Consider the following 25,719-nt stretch of genomic DNA (forward strand, 5'->3'; position numbering starts at 1 on the left):
ATACTACTGTGGGCTGCCCTACCTTTTGGTTTTCTGATTTTTTTAGGGCTACATGACATGGCTTTCTTGGTCAAAGATCGATATTGCACTTTCTGAATTTTGCAGAATCTCATCTAACGTAAATAATTGGGGTTGTGTTACAACCTCCAAAATGACACAACCAGGAATCCATGTGGGATGGAATTATCACATTTATCAGGTTGTAATCACAGCCACTTGCTGTTTGCAGTGAAACTTCATGCCAATTCATTGAGCGTAACATGGTGATCTTTGGTCACATGACCAATGGGCCCCATTTTTCATTTTGCCCAGGGTCACACTTAGCTTTATTGTTATATGTTGTATTTTGCCAACTTCTGCATTTTTCTCATACTGTTTTTGTATTAAAAACTTAAAAATATGCAGCAAGAAAAAATATTCTGTTTCACTGCTGGCAACAGTCATACTCAAGATTTTTGTATATTGTATTTTTTTTTCAGTATGTTTAATATTTTGTGTAAAACAGATAAATATTAATTCATTGTACACTTTTTTAATGTTTTCCAATATTAGGTGACAATAATGAAGAAATCCAGACCTTAATACAGAACTATATTCATGAGATAGAAGAGCTGAGGTAAATATACATAAAAAGTTTTTAAGAAATAAAGTTCAGTTCGCATCGCTTTGTGATTCCATACCAGTAAAATATTTTCTCTTACACGAATGATCTATTGTGGAGGACTCCAGAGACGGTCCATCCTAGACTACGTGCAGGGGCGACAAGTCAGAACAAAACAAACAGTAATTTACAAATCTGTTTAACTTTCAGGAACCAGTTGATTAGAGAAAAATCATTTTTCCACCGAAGTACCCCTTTAACTAGAGATGAGTGAACTTTTGAAGAGTTCGACTGGCCAAAATTGTCTGTTTGATTCGGCTCGGTTCAATGCATAAATGCTCTAAAATAAGCCCCAAACATGTTTGTAACACTGCCTAACAGCTCTAAAGCCCTGTCAAACACTGCTAGGAATGTATTCAAGAAGCTCTAACACCTTAAGGACTGAGCCCTCTTTCATCTTAAAGGGGTACTCCCGTGGAAAACTTTTTTTTTTTAAATCAACTGGTGCCAGAAAGTTAAACAGATTTGTAAATTACTTCTATTAAAAAATCTTAATCCTTCCTTATGTTTGCCATGGGGATTTTTTCATGCTCTGGACAGTTCCTAAAATGGACAGCAGAGGTCAGCAGAGAGCACTGTGGTCATGACATCAGAGAAATCCAAAAAGTAAAGCATTTCCTCTGTAGTATACAGCCCCTAAAAAGTACTGGAAGGATTAAGATTTTTTAATAGAAGTAATTTACAAATCTGAAGAAAGCAGGTAGATGCCAGCGATTAAGAAACTTCACCTTTATTGGAACCATGTAAAACCATCGACACGGAGAGACTTCAATAAGACAAACATTTAAAATTCCAGGAGTCAGCGCCAAGCATGACGCGTTTCAGGTCATGTGACCTTTCATCAGATGCATGGTGGGAAGCAGAAGGGTGGGGGAATAAATACCAGCCTCCTAATGGAACAGGTGAGTAGCTTGTAACACAGGGATTAACCATATCCGTTCCAGAAGTAGAGGCACCCTTCTGCTAAACATAACAGGTATTAAATCATAAATCGTTAAGCACATATAACGTAGTTATAAAATGAATGCAAATAATATATATGAAACCTGTATATTTTTAGGGAGACACAAAATGTAAATTGGGAGGAAAAAGGTTCCAAGAACACTTAATTAACAGTGATACAAATATGTATGAAATATCAATGGCAACCTAAAACTATTTAATAATGAAGAATGACGTCTGATTTTAAATTTAACCCATGTGGTTGAAATGTACGCAAAGAGTAAATCCAAAAGATTTCCCTATTGCGTAATGATTTGATGCGGTCTCCACCTCTGTCATGCGAACAAACTATTTCAATACCCGAGAAAGAAAAATGGGCTACATTACCATCATGGACATTTTTAAAGTGTTTAGAAACATTTGATGCGTTAGTGTAAGAACCGCTGCCAATGGCTCTAAGATGTTCTTGGATGCGTTTTTTCAAGGTTCTTTTAGTACTGCCGATATAAGAGACATTACAGCTATTACAATCTATTTTATAAATTACGTGAGTGGATTCGCAATTAATAAATTGTTTAATCGGTATAGAATTCGAATCGGGAATTGAAATCGTAGAAGTCTTGGCAGCATGCACACACACAACGCATCTGGGTAAACCGCATTTAAAAAAAACCATTTAATTTAATCCATGAACGAGAACTGACAACAGAGGCAAGTGGCAAAGCACTCGGAGATAAAAGATTACCTAGATTGGGGGCCCGTCTGCTCGAAAAATTTATGCCATTTTTTAAATATTTATTAAGGATAGTATCCTGACATAAAATAGGTAAATATTTATTGATAATGGATTTAATACTGTTAAATTCTAGACTATAAGTAGTTGTAAAGGTAGGCTTCGATAACATATTCGAAAATGTTTGATTAGGTTTTGGTGTGAGAAGACTATCTCTAGATTTTTGTAAAACTTTCCGTTTGGCTCTGTTCAGACACCAGGGCTGGTAGCCTCTCTGACCCAAACGATGGAAAATATTATCCGATTCAATTTGAAAAGATTCGTCTGTGGAACAATTTCTGCGAGCATGAGTCAGCTCTCCCACCGGAACGGCTAGAACCGTATGTTTTGGGTGGCATGACTCTGCGCGCAGAATAGTGTTGCCTGCAGTCGATTTTCTGTATGTGGAAGTGTGAACACGTCCCTGTCTGCTGTCAAGTAAAATATCCAAAAATGGAGTGACGGATCTGTGCCAGGTTGATGTAAAAAATAAATTACGAGGATTAATGTTAACATAGTCAACAAAACAGGAAGCATTATGCTCTGAGGACGACCAAATTATGATGACATCGTCAACATATCTTCCGTACCAAACAATGTTGGAAAAGAAAGGGTTGATGTCAGAAAATATATATTGCATCTCCCACCAGTGGACAAAGATATTTGCCACTGAAGGGGAGGATTTAGCCCCCATTGAGGCACCCGTCCTCTGAACATAATACTGATCCTGAAATTTAAAGAAATTGTGAGTTAAAATATAATTTAAAGCCTCAAGAACAAACTGGCACAGGTCCTCACTGTACGTGGAAAAATTGTAAATTATATCCGAAACTGCTCGAAGTGAAAGTGAATGAGGGAGAGAATAATACAAGGATTCGATGTCCATAGTAAGCCACGAGTAAGAAGTATGCCATTCAATTCGATTCATAATCGAAAGTAAATGTTGGGAATCTTTGATGTGGCTAGGACACATAGGGACAAGGGATTTTGAGACACGGCGACATGTGACCACAGTGTCCACCTCACCGTCCTTCAAAATCCTGAATTTTACCCTGTTGGCTCTAGGAGTCCTTACATGGACACCTTTCAAGACATGGTTATGAAAGAGTTAGTTGAACTTAAACGTTTAGGTATAGGACCCAGAGCTAATAATCTATCAAAATCCGAAAGAGCTGCTCTTAAAGATTTGAGAGAGAACAACAATTGGGTTATTCGATCAGCTGACAAGGGGGGGGGGGGGGGCGTTATATGTATGGATGTTGATCTTTATTGCATGCTCAATAGGCGTATTTTAAATGATGAGGTCACATATACACCAATTTCATATAATCCCACTACTCTCTTTTCTTCTAAACTGGAATCGCTACTTAGATATGGTTTATCATTAGGGGCATTGTCACAAAAAGAGTTTGACTACATATGGGTTTCTAATCCCATTACTCCAATATTTCATTCTTTACCGAAGATTCACAAAGGCCAATTCCCGCCTCCTATGAGACCCATAGTGGCGGGTATTGGTTCTCTTAATGAACCCCTTTGCGAATGGGTAGATTCGCTTCTCCAACCCCTTGTCCCTATGTGTCCTAGCCACATCAAAGATTCCCAACATTTACTTTCGATTATGAATCGAATTGAATGACATACTTCTTACTCGTGGCTTACTATGGACATCGAATCCTTGTATTCTTCTCTCCCTCATTCACTTTCACTTCGAGCAGTTTCGGATATAATTTACAATTTTTCCACGTACAGTGAGGACCTGTGCCAGTTTGTTCTTGAGGCTTTAAATTATATATTAGCTCACAATTTCTTTAAATTTCAGGATCAGTATTATGTTCAGAGGACGGGCGCCTCAATGGGGGCTAAATCCTCCCCTTCAGTGGCAAATATCTTTGTCCACTGGTGGGAGATGCAATATATATTTTCTGACATCAACCCTTTCTTTTCCAACATTGTTTGGTACAGAAGATATGTTGACGATGTCATCATAATTTGGTCGTCCTCAGAGCATAATGTTTCCTGTTTTGTTGACTATGTTAACAATAATCCTCATAATTAATTTTTTACATCAACCTGGCACAGATCCGTCACTCCATATTTGGATATTTTACTTGACAGCAGCAGGGACGTGTTCACACTTCCACATACAGAAATTCGACTGCAGGCAACACTATTCTGCGCACAGAGTCATGCCACCCAAAACATAAGGTTCTAGCCGTTCCGGTGGGAGAGCTGACTCGTGCTTGCAGAAATTGTTCCACAGACGAATCTTTTCAAATTGAATCGGATAATATTTTCCATCGTTTGGGTCAGAGAGGCTACCAGCCCTGGTGTCTGAACAGAGCCAAACGGAAAGTTTTACAAAAATCTAGAGATAGTCTTCTCACACCAAAACCTAATCAAACATTTTTGAATATGTTATCGAAGCCTACCTTTACAACTACTTATAGTCTAGAATTTAACAGTATTAAATCCATTATCAATAAATATTTACCTATTTTATGTCAGGATACTATCCTTAATAAATATTTAAAAAATGGCATAAATTTTTCGAGCAGACGGGCCCCCAATCTAGGTAATCTTTTATCTCCGAGTGCTTTGCCACTTGCCTCTGTTGTCAGTTCTCGTTCATGGATTAAATTAAATGGGTTTTTTAAATGCGGTTTACCCAGATGCGTTGTGTGTGTGCATGCTGCCAAGACTTCTACGATTTCAATTCCCGATTCGAATTCTATACCGATTAAACAATTTATTAATTGCGAATCCACTCACGTAATTTATAAAATAGATTGTAATAGCTGTAATGTCTCTTATATCGGCAGTACTAAAAGAACCTTGAAAAAACGCATCCAAGAACATCTTAGAGCCATTGGCAGCGGTTCTTACACTAACGCATCAAATGTTTCTAAACACTTTAAAAATGTCCATGATGGTAATGTAGCCCATTTTTCTTTCTCGGGTATTGAAATAGTTTGTTCGCATGACAGAGGTGGAGACCACATCAAATCATTACGCAATAGGGAAATCTTTTGGATTTACTCTTTGCGTACATTTCAACCACATGGGTTAAATTTAAAATCAGACGTCATTCTTCATTATTAAATAGTTTTAGGTTGCCATTGATATTTCATACATATTTGTATCACTGTTAATTAAGTGTTCTTGGAACCTTTTTCCTCCCAATTTACATTTTGTGTCTCCCTAAAAATATACAGGTTTCATATATATTATTTGCATTCATTTTATAACTACGTTATATGTGCTTAACGATTTATGATTTAATACCTGTTATGTTTAGCAGAAGGGTGCCTCTACTTCTGGAACGGATATGGTTAATCCCTGTGTTACAAGCTACTCACCTGTTCCATTAGGAGGCTGGTATTTATTCCCCCACCCTTCTGCTTCCCACCATGCATCTGATGAAAGGTCACATGACCTGAAACGCGTCATGCTTGGCGCTGACTCCTGGAATTTTAAATGTTTGTCTTATTGAAGTCTCTCCGTGTCGATGGTTTTACATGGTTCCAATAAAGGTGAAGTTTCTTAATCGCTGGCATCTACCTGCTTTCTTCATATCCTTGGAGGATTATATTGCCGTGCGGTGGCCGGGTGAGCTGACTACTTTTCTACTTTGCTCTAATTTACAAATCTGTTTAACTTTCTGGCACCAGTTGATTAAAAAAAAAAAAAGTTTTCCACGGGAGTACCCCTTTAGGACGCAGCCTTTTTTTTTTGCAATTCTGACCACTATCACTTTATGCATTAATAACTCTGGGATACTTTTACCGATTATTCTGATTCCGAGAATTTTGTTTTGTTACATATTCTACTTTAACACTGGTGATAACACTTTCTTGATGAAAAATCCCCAAATTTCATGAACATTTTGAAAATGTTGCATTTTTCTAACTTTGAAACTCCCTGCTTGTAAGGAAAATGGATATTCCAAATAAATTATACATTGATTCACACATACAATATGCCTACTTTATATTTGCATCATAAAGTTGACATGTTTTGGAAGACATCAGAGGGCTTCAAAGTTTTCTCAAAATTTTAAAAACAAGTATTTTTCAGGGACCAGTTCAGTTTTGAAGTGGATTTGAGGGGTCTTCATATTAGAAATACCCCATAAATGACCCCATTATACAAACTGCACCCCCCAAAGTATTCAAAATGACATTCAGAAAGTGTGTTAACCCCTAGGTGTTTCATAGGAATAGCAGCAAAATGAAGGAGAAAATTCAAAATCTTTATTTTTTACACTTGCATGTTCTTACCCAGTTTTTGAAATTTTACAAGGGGTAAAAGGAGAAAAAGCCCCCCAAAATGTGTAACCCAATTTCTCTTGAGTAAGGAAATACCTCATAGGTGGATGTCAAGTGCTCTGTGGGTGCACGACTATTCTGAAATGGTTTTTGGGGGGCATGTCACATTTAGGAAGCCCCTATGGTGCCAGAACAGCAAAAAAAAACATATTATTTTGGAAACCCCTCAAGGAACGTAACAAGGGGTCCAGTGAGCCTTAACACCGCACAGGTGTTTGACGACTTTTCGTTAAAGTCGGATGTGTAAATGAATTTTTTTTTTTTTTCACAAAAATGCTGGTTTTCTCCCAAATTTTACATTTTTGCAAGGGGTAATAGGAGAAAATGCCACCCAAAATTTGTAACCCCATCTCTTCTGAGTATGGAAATACCCCATGTGTGGACATCAAGTGCACTGCTGGTGCACTACAATGCTCAAAAGAGAAGAAGTTACATTTGGCTTTTGGAAAGCAAATTTAGCTGAAATGGTTTTTGGGGGGCATGTGGCATTCAGGAAGCCCCTATGGTGCCAGAACAGCCAAAAAAAACAAAACACATGGCATACTATTTTGGAAACTACACGCCTCAAGGAACGTAACAAGGAGTACAATGAGCCTTAACACCCCACTGGTGTTTGACAAATTTCTGCTAAAGTTGAACAGGAAAATGAAAAAATTAGATTTTTTTCACTAAAATGCTGGTGTTACCCCAAATTTTTCATTTTCACAAGGGGTAATTGGAGAAAAAGCCTCCCAAAATGTGTAACCCCATTCTTCTGAGTATGGAAATACCCCATATGTGGATGTAAATTGCTCTGCGGGCGAACTACAATGTTCAGAAGAGAAGGAGCGCCATTGAGTGTTTGGTGAGAGAATTTGGTTGAAATAGAAGTCGGGGGCCATGTGCGTTTACAAAGCCCCCCGTGGTGGCATAACAGTGGACCCCCCACATGTGACCCCCATTTTGGAAACTACACCCCTCACAGAATTTAATAAGGGGTGCAGTGAACATTTACATTCCACTGGCGTTTGACAGATCTTTGGAACAGTGGGCTGTGCAAATGAAAAATAAAATTTTTCATTTTCACGGACCACTGTTACAAAAATCTGTCAGACACCTGTGGGGCGTAAATGCTCACTGTACCCCTAATTACATTATGTGAGGGGTATAGTTTCCAAAATGGGGTCACATGTGAGGGGGTCCACTGTTCTGGCACTATCAATTTTGGACACATTCTCTCTCCAAAAGCCCAATGGCGCTCCTTCTCTTCTGAGCATTGTAGTGCGCCAGCAGAGCAATTAACATCCACATATGGAGTATGTTCTCACTCAGAAGAAATGGGGTTACAAATTTTGGGGGCTTTTTTCCTATTCTCCCTTATGAAAATGAAAAATGTAGGGTAACACCAGCATTTTAGTGAAAAAATATATTTTTTTCCTTTTCACATCCAACTTTAACGAAAATTAGTCAAACACCTGTGGGGTGTTAAGGCTCACTATACCCCTTGTTACGTTCCGTGAGGGGTGTAGTTTCCAAAATGTGGTCACATCTGGGTATTTATTGTTTTGCGTTTATGTCAGAACCGCTGTAAAATCAGCCACCCCTGTGCAAATCACCAATTTAGACATCAAATGTACATAGTGCGCTCTCACTCCTGAGCCTTGTTGTGAGTCCGCAGAACATTTTACGCCCACATATGGGGTATTTCCGTATTCAGGAGAAATTGTGTTACAAATTTTGGTATTTTTTTTCTTTTTACCGCTTGTGAAAATGGGGCAACACCAGCATATTAGTGTAAAAAAGTTTGTTTTTTTTTTTTTTTACACTAACAGGCTGGTGTTGTAGCCCCCAACTTTACCTTTTCATAAGGGGTAAAAGGAAAAAAAAAGCCCCCCAAAATTTGTAACACAATTTCTCCTGAGTATGAAGATACCCCATATGTGGCCCTAAACTGTTTCCTTGAAATACGACAGGGCTCCAAAGCGAGAGATCGTCATGCACATTTGAGGCCTAAGTTGGGGATTTGAATTCGCCACAAAAATACCCTACGGCAGTGTTTCCCAAACAGGGTGTCTTCAGCTGTTGAAAACTCCCAGCATGCCAGGACAGTCAGTGGCTGTCCGGCAATACCGGGAGTTGTCGTTTTTTAACAGCTGGAGGCTCTGTTTCGGAAACAGTGCCGTACAAGACCTTTTTTTTATTGGGGGGGGGGGGGGGAGACTGTGTAGGGGTATGTGTATATGTAGTGTTTTACTTTTTATTTTGTGTAATGTAGTAGTGTATTGGATTTACAGTGAGTTTGAGCTGGGAGTTTGAGCTGTGGCTGAAAATTTGCCACGTCTCAAACTTACAGCAGAAAACTTGCTGTAAACCCACCCGTGTGTGGGGGGAGGGGGAACCTCCAGCTGTTGCAAAACTACAACTCCCAGCATGCACTGACATGCTGGGAGTTGTAGTTATGCAACAGCTGGAGGCACATTGGCTGTGAAACACTGAGCGTTTGTTACTTAACTTTACAACTCCCAGCATGTACAGTCTCTGGGAGTTGTATTTTTGCAACAGCTGGAGGCACACTGGTTGTGAAACAGAGTTTGTTACCTAACTCAGTGTTTCGCAACAAATGTGTCTCCAGCTGTTGCAAAACTGCAACAATCAACATGCATTGACAGTGGAAGGGCATTCTGAGAGTTGTAGTTTTGCAACAGCTGAAGGTACACTTCTACAACTCCCAGCATGCCCTTTGATAGTCTTTGCATGCTGGGAGTTGTAGTTATGCAACAGGTGAATGCACACTTTATCATAGAAAAAATTTGCCTCCAGCTGTTGCATAACTACAACCCCAAGCATGCACAGACTACCAAAGGGCATGCTGGGAGTTGTAGTTGGAACTCCAGCTCTTGCAAAACTACAACTCCCAGCATGCCCTTTGAATTTGCATGCTGCGAGTTGTTGATAAGCAACAGTAGGTGGTGAACAGGCCTCACCTCCTGCTGTATCCAGCCGCCGGGACCGATCCTGCTTCTCCTGTCGCCGCCACCGCACACGAGGGGACCCCCGCCAGACCAGGCCAAGGTAGGCACCTCACTCCTGCTGGGTAAGGGTGAATGGGGCTGTCTCGGACAGCACTATTCACCCTTTTTTTCCGGGTTTTTTACCCGATTGACCCGGAATAGCGGCAAATCGTTGGTCTGAATTGAACGGCGATTTGCCACGATCGCCGACATAGGGGGGGGGGGGGGGGACCCAGGACCCCCTGGGCGATATGCCGGGATGGGGCTGCTGATAGATATCAGCAGTCATCCCGTTCCGATCACCGCATCCAGAGACGCTGTATACGGCGCTGTGTGCTAAGAACTTCTTAGCAGCGCCGTGCATTTATGGCACTCGTCCTTAAGGGATTAAAGTGGCTTTAAGGCTCAGTTATGGCGACATGCAGTAGTGAATGGTAACTAACAGCTTCATTAAAGGGGTACTCCGGTGAAAACCTTTTTTCTTTTAAATCAACTGGTGGCAGAAAGTTAAACATATTTGTAAATTATTAATAGTAAATGGGGCTCAAAGGTCAAAGATATCTGGTTTAGAATAATTTGTATTTATTAATATAGAATATAAAATGAATTAAATAGGGAATGCACAGGGCCCTTGTACTCCCCTAATTAATTTAATATACAGTAAAATATATATATTAATCCCAATATAAAAATAGCAACTAAAAACTAAAATTCAATACAAACTAAAAATAACTGTAAAAATTATTCTGCGATTTGAGCCTGTGTGATCAATATAGCGATCGGCTAATCCTGTAGAGAAGCACAGTACAAATGTTCATTCCTGTTCACAGATACAATGTAGCAGCTGCAGATAACAATAAGTCAATTAGTATTGTATCTGTCCAGCCAGTGGCAACTAAATTCCACCAATATAATGATACAGTATAGCGCTTTGTGGATAGTCGCTTGAGATCGATCTTTAAGTGTCTCTGTATATACCGCAAATTATCACATCAACCAGTTGGCAATATAATCCAAAAAATGCTCACCGCTCCCGGGATACCATGGATCTCCCTTCGGTGTAGTCTTGTGGACCGGCTGTATGGTGTATTTCGCCCGGTGACTGGCTTCAGTCAGGGATCGTGCTGCTGGAGTCTCGGCCGACTCCTAAGGACGCAGCACTTGGTGGTGGGCACCGTTTGGGGGGACTGCAGCGCTGTCAAGCGGAGTCCCTTGATCAAACCAACTGGGAAAAAAGGCGGTCAGCAAACATCGAATCCTTGTTGTAGATAGCCCGGTTGGCTTTAAACTTGTAATTAAAGTAGCGGCTGGATGCGGTATACAGAGTGGGTGACCCGGCGGCGTTCCTCGTGCACAGGTCGCGCGCTCGGGAGATAGCACACTGTAACAAATGTCTTGGATCTGTCGGATGATCGCTAGTGCTGTTAGGCAGATGTTCTATATTAGCAGGCTCAATATCGCATATTTAGAATCGCTGGACGCGTTTCAAAACCATCCTCGGTTTTTTCTTCACCACGTTCCGCTGCTGAAGAAGAAAAAACCGAGGATGGTTTTGAAACGCGTCCAGCGATTCTAAATATGCGATATTGAGCCTGCTAATATAGAACATCTGCCTAACAGCACTAGCGATCATCCGACAGATCCAAGACATTTGTTACAGTGTGCTATCTCCCGAGCGCGCGACCTGTGCACGAGGAACGCCGCCGGGTCACCCACTCTGTATACCGCATCCAGCCGCTACATTAATTACAAGTTTAAAGCCAACCGGGCTATCTACAACAAGGATTCGATGTTTGCTGACTGCCTTTTTTCCCAGTTGGTTTGATCAAGGGACTCCGCTTGACAGCGCTGCAGTCCCCCCAAACGGTGCCCACCACCAAGTGCTGCGTCCTTAGGAGTCGGCCGAGACTCCAGCAGCACGATCCCTGACTGAGGCCAGTCACCGGGCGAAATACACCATACAGCCGGTCCACAAGACTACACCGAAGGGAGATCCATGGTATCCCGGGAGCGGTGAGCATTTTTTGGATTATATTGCCAACTGGTTGATGTGATAATTTGCGGTATATACAGAGACACTTAAAGATCGATCTCAAGCGACTATCCACAAAACGCTATACTGTATCATTATATTGGTGGAATTTAGTTGCCACTGGCTGGACAGATACAATACTAATTGACTTATTGTTATCTGCAGCTGCTACATTGTATCTGTGAACAGGAATGAACATTTGTACTGTGCTTCTCTACAGGATTAGCCGATCGCTATATTGATCACACAGGCTCAAATCGCAGAATAATTTTTACAGTTATTTTTAGTTTGTATTGCATTTTAGTTTTTAGTTGCTATTTTTATATTGGGATTAATATATATATTTTACTGTATATTAAATTAATTAGGGGAGTACAAGGGCCCTGTGCATTCCCTATTTAATTCATTTTATATTCTATATTAATAAATACAAATTATTCTAAACCAGATATCTTTGACCTTTGAGCCCCATTTACTATTAATACATTGTCCCTATTTTTTACACCGTGGGTATAGGTGTTTGTTGGGTCGCTCGGGTCTTTAGTGACGGTCAGATAGACAGGAGCCTCTCCATTGTGTTTTTAATATTTGTAAATTACTTCTATTAAAAAATCTTAATCCTTCCTGTACTTATTAGCTGCTGAATACTACAGAGGAAATTCTTTTCTTTTTGGAATGCTCTCGGATGACATCACGAGCACAGTTCTCTCTGCTGAAGTTATAATAATAATAATAATAATGCTTTATTTATTGTCCTTAGTGGGATTTGAACCCAAGTCCCCAGCACTGCAAGGCAGCAGTGCTAACCACTGAGCCACCATGCTGCCCTTAGCATACATCTGCTATGCATGGTTGCTAAAATGGACAGAGATGTCAGCAGAGAGCACTGTGCTCGTGATGTCATCAGTGTTACAAAAAGAAAGGAATTTACTCTGTAGCATTCAGCAGCTAACAAGTACTGGAAGGATTAAGATTTTTTAATAGAAGTAATTTACAAATATGTTTAACTTTCTGCCACCAGTTGATTTAAAAGAAAAAAGGTTTTCACCGGAGTACCCCTTTAATGCACTTGTTGATTTTTTTAGGCTTATTCAAACTAAAATAAAGCAGCATAAAGTAACCTTGGTTTAAGTTAGATGCCTGCCAGTGTTAAAATGCAAATGAAGGTATCGGAAGACACAGTGCCTTTTTCTAGGCGTTCCAAAAATGATCCCTTTTTGGGAGTAGCAAGAGGTTTTTAGTCTGCCAAGCGAAGAAGATGGCAAAGATTTAACCCGCCATTCAAAAAATTATCCATTTTTGAGAGTAGCAAAAGGTTTTCAGTCTGCCAAGTGATGAAGATGGCGAGTTGATAGATATCAGCTGTCATCCCGACATGGGGGGTCTCAGGACCCCCTTCCCCGGGCGAAATGCTGGGATGGCATATCGCAAAGAATTCTCCCTTTTTGGGAGTACCAATAGCTTTTTAGTCTACCAAGCAGATAAGATGGCACGGATTTCTCAGGCATTAAAGAAATTATCCCTTTTTTGGGAGTAGCAAGAGCTTTTAAGTTTGTTAAGCAAAGAAGATGGCATGGATTTTTACCGCCGTTTAAAAAATTATCCCTTTTTGAGACTTAACTACAGATTGGGCAGACTGTCATTAGCCAGCGTACATCAGGAGGTGGCAGACTGGTGTTACGGGCATCAGCCAGCAGGAGGTAGCGGACTGGTGTTACTGGCATCAGCCAGCAGACAATAGGGGGTGGTGGACTGAGGTTACTGGCATCAGTATGCGGACAGCAGGAGGTGGTGGACTGGTGTAACTGGCATTAGCCAGTGGACAGTGGGAGGTGGCAGACTGGTGTTTCTGCCATCAGCCAGCGGACTGCGGAAGGTGGCGTACTGGTGTTACTGGCATCAGTCAGTGGACAGCGGGAGGTGGCAGACTAGTGTTACTGGCATCAGCCAGTGGAAGATGGGCGAACTGGTGTTACTTGCATCAGACAGTGGGAGGTGGCGGACTGGTGTTACTGTCATCAGCCAGTGGACAGCAGGAGGTGATGAACTCATAGTAGTCAGTGTACAGCAGGAGGTCAAACAATGGAAGGAGAAGGGAAAATCGGAAGCTTGGAATCGCGTTCTCAGATTCTCAAGGGGCAGTTAGGTGTCTGTTTGAATCGCATCAAGACCAGGAGAAGACAGAAGTAACAAATCGCTAATATCAGAGAGTCTAGAAAAAACGTCGGTGGATCCAGCATGGGAAGCCGCAGCAGTTGCGATAACAAGCTTACATCAGTGTTGTGCCTGGAACTTTGCACAACCGCACCAGGTGAGTGCGTTTCTCACCCACCCCATCAGTCCGACTCACTTTGGAAGTTTCCACACAGAAGCGCTCTGTTGTCCTTCTTATGTACAGCAGGAGGTGGCAGACTGGTGTTATTAGCATTAGCCAGTGTACAGCAGGGTTGGTGGTAGTAGTGTTTAATTAGTGGCATATGGAACAGGAGGTTTAAAGTCCTCACTGATCCATGCCTGATTAATTTTGGTAAATGTCAGTTTTTCCTTGCTTGCTGCTGACAATCTTGTTCACCTCATAGTGAGGATGCCGACTGCTTCGCTGAACACTCTCTCTGAATCAACACTAGAGGGTGGAAAGAACACCCAGGGCAAACTGGGCAAGTTCCGGCCAATGGTCTAATCTGGTGACCCAGAAGTGCATGGGGTCTGGGTTCATGGTGTCTGTCAGAGAAAGGAAACTGCTGAGGTAGGCCTCAACCTGGTTGTTCAGGTGGTGATTCACATCCCTGATAAGTGATCAGGGGAGAATGCGCAGTGCAGAAACTTTTCCATCATGTGCTCCAGCGTGAAGATGGTGCTGGTGCTTCTTCTACTGCTCCTTATTCTTGCAGGGGTAGTGCTGGCACAGGGAGTGCAGCATTGATTTAGCATAAGCTGGACTCTAGTTCAGCAACTTTTTTGTGTTGGAAAGCCGTGGCAAACTGGCTGCTTAGCCTCTCTTTATAGAACTCCAAATTAGCCTCCTTCTTAGAAGGCGTGAAAAATTTCCCCACTTTGGCTTTATTCCGAGGGTCTAAGAGTGTTGCTATCCAGTAGTCACTTCTTTCCTTTAAGCTGGAAAAATGCCTGTCACAACGCATGCAAGAAAGCATGAAGCTAGCCATCCTTGCCAGCTTTTCTGAGGGCCCACCTCCATCCCATACTGCCAAGGTTGGTCATGGTCCTCCTCATCATCAGTGTTGCCTTGCGAAGGGTCCTGGTCCCCTATCTCTTCCTGAGAGTCCATTTCCAAATCTTTCTCCTTCTTCTCAGGTCCCACTTTCTCTACCTCCTCATCCAAGTCCTCCTCTTCAAGGATAACATCCGTATTGCTGCCAGCCAGGTGGGAATGCTCCTCCATTCCTCCTTTTTCAATCACCTTTAGTGTCTGCTGTTAAAAGGAATATAAGCTACTTTAAGTCACAAATTCAGTTTTTCTCCCTGCTGACAAACCTGGTAGCCTCCTTGAAAGTCCGGAGCAAGCGACAGGTGTTGCTGATTAGCTGCCAATCCCTCAGGTGAAAGTCACACTGGCTGGAAAAATCATAATTCTGCTGCATTAGGTCTGTCAACGCTTTGCTCTGTGTAATGTTGAGTTCCATCATGTTGAAACATCACAAATCTGGTGTTGTTAAGTTAGACCGTTTTGGCCCTGTAGGGGAAGCCTGGCATGTTTAAAAGCGTACGGATGGCTAAACCGAATGCACACTTTCCTTCACATATCCAGCACATGGGTGAGACCGTCACACTTGTTAAAGAAACGTTTTACGACAAGATTTAGCACGAATGCCAAACAAGGATAGTGTGTCATGCCACTTAGACACAGTGCTTTGACAGTGTTTGGCAATGTTATCGGCAGATCACAACCTGAGAGCCAGCAAATGGTGTGAAACATTCTGTTGCAGACAGGGCAGCAGCTCCTCTGATGCGTGGCTTTTCTCGCCCAGGTTCAGCTGATGTAACACAGCATGGCAGTGCTTGATTTTGCAGCGATGAAAGGAGGAGGGGGGAGGGTGAGAATAAGCTATGCTTGTTCCTGTTGGGTGATCCAAGATGTCTGTGGAGGAGGAGGACCCGCATGGGGAGGAGGATAGGCAGGTAGTCTCAGCAGTTCAACCTGATCAAATCAACTGTGAAGGTGTCACCATAATTTCATGGACTTATTGCGGTGGAGCCTGGTTCTGCAGGATGTTGACGCAGTGGGCAGGACAAGACATGTATAGTTCCTAGACTTGGACCCTGCCCACGGCTTACTTTCTTTTTGCACAGACGACCTAGTACCACGTTTTATGCATCAGCTAAGGTAGAAAAGAATCTCCACACAGCAGAATATCGGACAGAGACGGCACCACCTGACTGTTCTCCTCCTCTGAAAGTTTTTTTTAACAGAACCTGAACATGCAGCAGCCTCGCCGACACCTGAGCTCATCAGATCAACAGCGCCACATCTGTTACATACCTCAGCTACGCTCTTCTTCATTGACACTTCCGCTACACTCCTGCTGTGAACAGGTCAGCTCCTCCTCAACTGGTCCTCACGTCCTGTCCAACATGATGGTCAACATTAATCTCCTCATCATCCATGCCACTTTTCTCTGCATTAACTTCTTGGGCTCCTTCTTCCCCCCACATAGCCACCATGACCCCTTACACCACCAGCAGGCTTCCACCACCAGTCACGCTTGTGCCACGCTCGGCCACTGATTCGACCTTCACCACCTTGGCGACACCCTCCAAAGCTTGAAATCTCCTCACCAACTCCTTCCTGTCGCTAGTGCCATCCTTCTACGTAGCAGTAGGGGCAGGAGGCAAAGATAAAGATGAGGAAACACAGCGTATCGGGCGGACAGTTCCACCACACCATGTGACTGTAGACACGGATTCCACCGTGTCTACAGTCAGGCCGTGTCATTGTCAGAATCCCTTTGCCCCTCATTAATACACATGTAGTCCAAAAAAGTTGGATCATCCACTGAAGCCAAACAGAAAGATGTAACCAGTGCTTGCAGAGTGAAGCGCTTAGCAGTGTTTTGGGTACATTGCATATGTATTGCTGTCATAGGTCTACCGCAGCACAGCTTTGCTCAGTTCACTGCTTGTTGTGTTTTCTTTTGTATTAGCCTTTAAAAAGGTTTTCTGGGCTTTGAGGTACACAACGATGCTTGTGTATGAATGGACAGGAGGTCCCTCTATGATCAGCTCCCACACACACAGGCTGGGGATGAGCACTTCTTTGCTGTGGTCCTTGTATAGCCCCTGTCGTATTTGTGCACTGCGGATGTTATGATAATCTAGGGTTATCATGTGATTTGCTAGTTACCTGACTTGATGCCATTGCCCCCTTGTTCTTTCACTTCCTTTGGGCACCAAAACGCCATGCTTTTTACATATTTTCTGTGCTTTTACCGATTCGTGCAATGCTAAAGGGTAGAAGTTCGAGAGTTCTGCAAGCCTCGCAAAACCCAAAATTGGGGTCAAATCCGGGTTCGACACGATTGGCTTACTCCTTTCTAACCTTAACTTTGGTAACAATGTCAGTTAATCGAAACTCTGTTTTTTTTTTTCATTGAGAGGCTAAATACATGTGTGCAGCTAAAAGAATGAATTGTGCCAGTTTAAATAAAGCATTGGGCATACAAGCTGACTTATTCCCTCAAGAGACATACCAACAAGCAAATGGTCGACCCAACACAGTGGTGATTGTAGATGTTGCCTCCAACTAAAATTGCTATTCCTCTAGACAGGACCCCCAAGTATTGCACACTTTCTTAAACATGTCAGGTAGACTTTGGGATAAATGGCGGACAGCCAATGAGTTGCATAATACGCTCTATGAAGTACTTTAAAGCCCTCTCTATGAAAGACACTTGATGCTTTACTAACAAATTCACAGCAAGAGTGCCACCTATCCAAGGGGAGGGTAGTTTGCAAATCCACCTTCTATTGCAGCATAAAGGACAATTTAGGGGACAAGAGAGAATTATTCAAGCTAAAGTGAAATAAAGGTGCTCAAAAGAAGAAGAGTGAAAAAAGGATAAAGCCCAGTTAATTCTATAGAATTCAGAAGTAAAGGGAGGGTATTTGTTTACAAACTATTTATTCACAAACTGATCCTTTTTCAACATACGCTTCATGAAGAAAATCATGTATCTCAAGGAGCCCCTCAGTTTGCAAAGAAAAAGCTAAAACTGAGTGTCCCAGGAGAACGGATTTGTGTAATAAGTGTGTCAAGCACATGGGTTAGATTGGAAACCCATCTTGAATTGCACCAAACACCCAAAGCGCTATGGAATGTAAGTTAAAAACTGTCATACATTTACAGCGTAAGAGTGGCATGAGCTCAGGAGCACAGTCCGTGCCATCATCAACAAATGCTAGCTGTAGCATACAAAACCAGCTCCCATCTGGCAATTTAAAGGGTTTTCCAGGGAGTGAATTTTTTTTAAAAAGGTACAAGGGTTCATTACCAGTAAAAAAGAATGCATATTCACCTGATCCCGGTGGTTGCCTTTTCAGGGGTCCCAGCTGCAAATTGCTTCCTGGTGATATGTCAAAACATAGGAAATGCCTTTTCAACCAAACACTAGTGGCAACAGTGACCCACCTGAGCTACTGATCAGCATTGATCACAGGCATGTCCAGCTAATGCTCCATTCAAACCATAAACATGATAAATCTGACTAGTTTTACTTTTCTACACATCCCCACTTTAAGAAGAAGTATACATTGTACCACAAAAATAAAAATGTTACTGGTCATCAGACAGCCCCCCCCCCCCATCCACCCCCAACAATATTTTCAATTATGTTAAATTGAGGAAAAAACCTTCACCCAGGACTTGTTGCAGGCTAGTCAAGTAAGGCCATGACCGAGACCAAAAATATGCCTTGGCATTTTTTTTTTTTTTTTGTGTGGGTCTCATCAGTCAGACCCCCATTAAAATAAAATGGGCTGCATATTATAAAATCACCTTGGTTCAGGTCGCTCTCCAGCTGTTGCAAAGCTACAACGCCCATTATGTCTGGAGAGCCTCAGGCATTATGTGAGTTGTTGTTTTGTAACAGCTGGAGAGCCTTAGATTGGGGTACAGTTTCATCAATGATCTGTTTGTTTTCAATGGGATTCTGCTTCTCTGTGCACACTGGGGAATTACTGCAGTGGAATTCCACCAGACGTCTACCCAAAGAATGAACATGTTTATTCTTTGGTCGGAATTCCACCAGACTGCATTGTCCATAGTGTGGATAAACCCCATTTCCCCCAGACCCCTCAGTCCTCCTCCAGACCCCTAAGTCCCCCAGACTCGTCTTCCCCACAAACCCCTCTACCCCCACGACCCCTCTTTCCCCCCCCCCCCCATACCCCTAAGTCCTCCTCCAGAACCCTGACTCTTCTTTCAGACTCCTGCCCCTTGAAACCCTTAAGGCTAGGTTTCTCCTTTTTTTTTTCACCTGCAATAATGCCAGAAAATTTGCAATTTTTTTTGTGGTTTTTTTTTTTTTTACATTTGTGCATATGTGTGGAAATAGACAGTTTTCTACCCTGTGGCAATTTTTCACTGCTTTCAGCATACCACTACGTGGGTCACATTCAGGGTGCCAACTGATGGAGTGTAAGGAAGTAAGTAGTGATGTATAGCATCACTACTTACCACCGCTGGCTGTATTGTATGCAACGGTGCCTGTTGGTACCGGTGGTGGTGGCTGTGGTAAAAAATGGGGGTTAGCACTAACTGTTTTGTTCTGAATTTTAAAAAAAACATGACAGATTGAAAAAAAAATGTAATAAAAGCTGGTCATCGACGTGGTCCATCGAATTTGACCTTGTCAAGTGCATAAATTTATCTAAAGCGAAAAGAAAAACATGAAAAAATGGGTTAGTACATTTAGGACTGAGCTGTGCCTGTGGCTATATAGTCACTGGCACAGCTCTTGCTGGGCAGGAGGTATGCATGGTATAATGGCAGTGTGTACCCAAACAAGGAGCCTCCAGGTGTTGTTAAACTACAACCCCCATCATTCCTAGACCTCGTGCCCAGCATGAGCGGTGCCCATGGCTGTATAGCTGCAGCCACAGCTCAGTCCTGATGATGGCAGGGACAGTTTCCAGTGCAGCGGTGAAGGAAAATAGTGATGGTATGCATGTAATGCTGAAACTATGGCATTTTTGGTTATAAAAAAGGAAAAGCCATAGTCTGAGAATGCTGTGATTTGGGAGAACTGCAAGTGAGTCCCAAATCGCAGCAAAACACAGAGATCTAGAAAGAAAAATGTCAAACACAAAAAAGCAAAGTGGGTTTGGCGTTTTGAATTTTTCTTATTGACCTCCTGCCAACATCTGTCAGCTGCATTTTTACAGCGGAAAAAAAAGCTGTTTTATAGGTTTACGTTTTTTTTCCTTTTTTCCTCCAACCATCTCACCCCCATTCATTCTCCCCTACTTTTTCCCCTATCTAAAGGATAGGGAATAACAAGTCTGATTGCAGAGGGTCTGGCTGCTGGGACCCCCTGTGATCTCTGGGCTGGTGCTGTGGCATTCATGAATAGGGATGTCTGGGACTTCTGACATCACGCAATGCCTCCTCCATTCATGTCTATGGGAGGGTGTGTGACAGCTGGTACACAGGCATCACACCCCCTCCAATAGACATGAATGGAGAGGGTGTAGCGTGAAATCACAAACATGGAAGCCCCAGGCTTCTGTGTTCATGAATACCTCAGCGCTGGGCCGTAAATTGCAGGGGGTCCAGCCGCTTGGATAGGGTATAACATGTTCTTTGTGAATAACTTTTGACATAATTATCATTGAAAACAATCATCTCTAAGACACGTAGCTGCAGCATGCAGAATACAGTGATGTAGCTAGAACATGTATGGGAAGGATATTGGAATAAAGTTAATACTTTAGTGGCTTGTCAGCTTAAATCAAAGTTTTTACTAACCAGTGGGTTAAATAGCTGCTAGTCTGATGAATGCATGTATTCTCTGTTGTTCAAGTAAGCATGTACACACAAATGGGTGGATATTCAGATCGTGGCTGGCAGCCTGTTTGTCTAGGAACTGTGGGAAGGGAAGTCACAGTCAGTACATTGCTGGCAGACATGCAGGTAAAGGACTTGCCCCTGCTATTGAAAGCTGTGGCTTTTAAGACCAATACCTTCTTTTTAAAGGGGTACTCCCCTGGAAAACATTTTCTTTAAATCAACTGGTGCCAGAAAGTTAAACAGATTTGTAAATGATTCCACTAATAGAGTATACTCAACACTACTGTGTATATTAAAAATGTCCCTTCTGTGGACGTATATCCGCACTCCCTTCAGGGTGGCAAAACTGACTGGCGGTGATTTTTCATTCTGATTCCAGGATTGTTTTTTCGTGGCATATTCTACTTTATGTTAGTGGTAAAATTCTGTCGATACTTGCGTAATTTCTTGGTGAAAAATAGAAAATTTTGATGAAAAAATGGAAAATTTTGAAATTTTTTTTACTTTGAAGCTCTCTGCTTATAAGGAAAATTGATATTCCAAATAAATTATATATTGATTCACATATACAATATGTCTACTTTATGTTGGCATCATAAAGTTGACATGTTTTTACTTTTGGAAGACATCAGAGGGATTTAAAAGTCAGCAGCAATTTTCACAAAATTTTCAAAATCTAAATTTTACAGTGACCAGTTCTGTTTTAAAGTGGATTTTAAGGGTCTTCTTATTAGAAATACCCCATAAATGACCCCATTATAAAAACTGCACCCCTCAAAGTGTTAAAAATGACATTCAAAAGGTTTGTTAACCCTTTAGGTATTTCATTGGAATAGCAGCAAATTGAAGCAGAAAATTCAAAATCTTCATTTTTACACTGGCATGTTTTTGTAGACCCAGTTTTTTTAAATTTTTACAAGGGGTAAAAGGAGAGAAATCTGTCTAAAATGTGTAACCCAATTTCTCTTGAGTAAGGAAATACCTCATATGTGTCAAGTGCTCTGTGGGTGCACTAGAGGGCTCAGAAGGGAAGGAGCGACAGTGGGATTTTGGAGAGTGAGTTTTTCTGAAATGGTTTTTGGGGGGCATGTCACATTTAAGAAGCCGCTATGGTGCCAGAACAGCAAAAAAACAAACAAACAAACACATGGCATACTATTTTGGAAACTACACCCCTCAAGGAACATAACAAAAGGGGTACAGTAAGCCTTAACACCCCACAGGTGTTTGACAACTTTGGATGTGTAAATAATTTTTTATTTTCACTAAAATGCTGGTTTTCCCCCAAATTGTACATTTTTGCTAGGGGTAATAGGAGAAATGCCCCTCAAAATGTGTGTCCCCATCTTTTCTGAGTATGGAAATACCCCATGTGTGGACGTCAAGTGCATTGCAATCGCACTACAATGCTCAGAAGAGAAGGAGTCACATTTGCAAATTTTGCATATTGCATTTAGGAAGCCCCTATGGTGCCAGAACAGCAAAAAAAAAAAAAAAAAACACATGGCAAACTATTTTGGAAAGCACACCCCTCAAGGAATGTAACAAGGGGTACAGTGAGCCTTAACACCCCGCAAGTGTTTGATAAATGTTCATTAAGCGGGATGTGAAAAGGAAACATTTGTTTTTTTTTACACTAAAATGCTTCATTTTTCATTTTTTCATTTTCACAAGTGGTAACAGGAGAAAATGTCACCATAAATTTGTAAGTACATTTCTTTGGAGTTATGACAAACCTCACATCTGGGAGTAAACAGTTGTGAAGGTGCACATCGGTCACGGAAGAGCAGGAGCGTAGTCAGGGGCCCTGAGCTTCTACATAGCTGCCTTTGGAACCAGAACAGTGGGACCCCCCTCAAGGAGCATTACATTGGGTAAATTACTAAAATGGGGTACACTAAGTTACTAAAGGGGGGAACATTGAGACATAAAATAATAAAAAAAAGTTTATATTCCCAGAATGATGACCCAGAGCATAGCCAAAACTAAAAACTATGCCCACCCCAAACCCTATGCTCTGAATCATCATTCTGGGAATGTGATGTGTGTGGCTGTCCCTAACCTGTTGCCTCAAATGCGCACCCCGCTCAGGTGGAGAGAGAGTGCTGCGCCTTTGAGGCAACATAAAAAAGTCCCCGATGATAGTGACTCAGTGACCCATGACCCATCTTTAGAAAAAATACCCCCAGAGGTCTTATCAGGTTTTTTTTTTTTTTTTGTAAAAGAGTTTTTTGGGCAATTTAGTGGTTTTAGGGGGGTTAAAATTTGGAATGTACTTGCACTTTGTACATTGGGGTCAAATTACGGGAAATTAAAATGAAAAGGGAAAATGTTGTACTGCATGGAAGTGTGATACTCCCTGAAGCAGTTTTTAATGCAGAGGCCCGGATGATCGGGGCAAGTGTCACACTGAGTATTGGTGTCCTTCCGTATACCCCTCCTGTTACACACTCTGCATTTTTTTCTGTGATCATTCCTTCTTTCCAATGTGGGGGACTTTTTTTTTAACTCGTTTTATTGAAGTTTGAACAAAAGCAATTACAGCAGCTCCACAGAATGGAGACATGTACAACAAAATAAGCACACATATAAGACAAGTAAACAGCACAGCTTAAAGTCATACAGTATCGGCCATCGAGGGTAGCACAATCAGGGGAATCCCAACCTGAGAACAATAAACAAAACTAAAACTAAGAGTGCTGCCACTAGGTACAGTAATAAAAATCGGGGCCAAGCATCATAAACCAAACACTCGAAAGAGAAGGTAAACAAGGAAAAGCTACCTACTACCGTTGCCCCATAGAGGAAGGTTAAAAAGGGGAACCAAAGGCCCCAGACGACATTAGGGACGTAAACGCAGAGGGCGAGTATCTAGTGAGGGGGGAGTCGCACCAAGTCCCCCACACCTTTTGGAGTTTATCAGGGCATTTCCTATGCTTAAAGACTAAGTGTTCATAGGGAAGTATAGTATTAACTAGTTTTCTCCACTGTGGGAGAGAGGGAGGTCGGGGGTCCATCCAGCGGAGAGCCACCGCCTTCCTGGCCAAAAACAACACCTCACGCAAAAATATCCGCATGTGGTGTTGCCAAGATTCTTCAGGGAGTACACCAAATAGACAGATTAGGGGATCCAGGGTGACCGGGCTAGAGATAAGAGATGACAGGAAGTCTGTAATACTACGCCAGTATGACTGTAGGAAGGTACATTGCCATATCATATGCCAAAAATCCGCTCTGGGAGAATGACATCTGGGGCAGGCATCGGAAGGCACCCGTCCCATTCTGAATAACTGCATCGGAGTAAGATAGCAATGATGAGTAATGTAAAGTTGGATCAATTTATTATTAGCTGCCGGAGACACTGATAGATGAGAGGACAGCATATCGGACCAATCATCCTCCGTAAGCGAAGGAACGCATGCCTTCCAATAAGCCTCCGCCGAGTCAGTAGCAGCAACAATCCTGGCTCTTGTGTGTATAGCATGGAAATTAGGCCCTGCCATACCTGTAGTGCCAACCTGTGTAAAGGGAGGAGCTTACATGTTCTAGGTGGAGCGCCCTCTAAGAAGGCCCGCATGGAGGTGAGTCCTAAAAAGGAGGCCAAGTGGAGCTCCGCAGTCGATTGAGAATCAGTAGAGACCCAATGTCGGAGGTACCGCAGCTGGCCGGCCAAATAGTATGTCTTAAAATTAGGTAACGCAGTCCCCCCTAAGTCTTTAGGGTGCTGTAAAGTGGTGAATTTTAGTTTAGACCTACCTGTACCCCATATAAAGGTCGGGAGTAGGGAGTCAAGGGATTTGAAGAAACTCATCGGGACAGGATTGGAGGAGTGTTCAAGTATATAAAGGAGTTTGGGAAGGATGATCATCTTCACCAGATTAATTCTACCAGGGACAGTCAGAGGTAGGGCACCCCATACACGGAACTTGGTCTTGGCATAGGAGAGGTGGGGTAGGACATTAGTCTGAAGATCTAGGGGGGAGTCCCTATGTATAACTATCCCCAAGTATTTGAAGTGGGACACAACAGCCAGACCACAAAGAGTGGAGGGGCCAGGTCGCTGCCGGAGAGGTATGTAAGCAGATTTAACCCAATTTATGCGTAGGCCAGAAAAGCCCCCAAAACGGTCAATTACTGAAATAGCATGAGGGAGCGTCTCGAGGGGTCGGGACATAAACAGAACCATATCATCCGCATACAGACCGAGGCGGTCCTCCCTCCCATCTATATTGATTCCAAAGTACAGTGGGTCCTGACGGAGAAGGGCCAGGGGCTCCACTCAGCTGTTCCGCGGCCGCGCCACTCTTATTGCGGGTCGGGTCCACCTTGGCCGTTATCCCCGAGGTATGCGAGCGGGTCAGGACTGAAATTTGGGCCAGGATCAAGGCAGGATAGAGGCTAGCAAGGGCGTTGGAGCGGGAGCTACAGCTCTATGTGACCACTCATGTCCGGAGCTGAACAAGCCCCCCCCCCCCCAATGTGGGGGATTTTACCTGGAAAGTGTTGGCGTGGAACGATCCTGGCACCTATAACTTCAGTTCCTTGGGAACTCCGGCCTGCTCTTTCCTGGTTGCCAAAGATCAGGACCTTTAGGACTTCTTCTTGGAACTGAAGTTCTAAAGGTCCCTGTATTGCCAGCGTACTGGGACAGTACAAAAGAGTTGTACATGGAAAACTGTACCAAGTAGACCGCAACTTTTTTTTACCATACCCGTGTTTTGGGCATGGCCATGTATGGCTTGAGGACTTGATCAGAAAGATCAACTCCCCCCATATACCGATTGTAGTCCAGAATACAATCGGGACCGGTGTTGTGGTACCTCGTACAGGGACAGGTGAGCTGCTGCCGTTACCATGAATTGTGGTCAGCATAAGGACATCCCTCTTATCCTTATACTTGACCAGCAACAGGTTTTCATGGGTAAGGGCACGGGACTCACCCTTGGGCATAGGTGTCTGGATCAAATTTAGA

At 42.5% G+C, this 25,719-nt stretch overlaps 1 protein-coding gene across 5 annotated transcripts in view; it reads left to right on the top strand.

Moving 5' to 3' along the window:
- KIF21B (kinesin family member 21B) overlaps window positions 1–25,719 on the top strand; it is a 768,527-nt gene that overhangs the window by 230,837 nt on the left and 511,971 nt on the right. For all 5 annotated transcript variants that reach the window (XM_056557611.1, XM_056557612.1, XM_056557613.1 and 2 more), the window contains one exon: window positions 553–616. In XM_056557611.1, the coding sequence (XP_056413586.1) occupies window positions 553–616 (64 nt within the window). The remainder of the gene's footprint in view (window positions 1–552; window positions 617–25,719) is intronic.

The sequence above is a fragment of the Hyla sarda genome, chromosome 2 (assembly GCF_029499605.1).
Source record: "Hyla sarda isolate aHylSar1 chromosome 2, aHylSar1.hap1, whole genome shotgun sequence".
In the NCBI taxonomy this organism is placed as follows: domain Eukaryota; kingdom Metazoa; phylum Chordata; class Amphibia; order Anura; family Hylidae; genus Hyla; species Hyla sarda.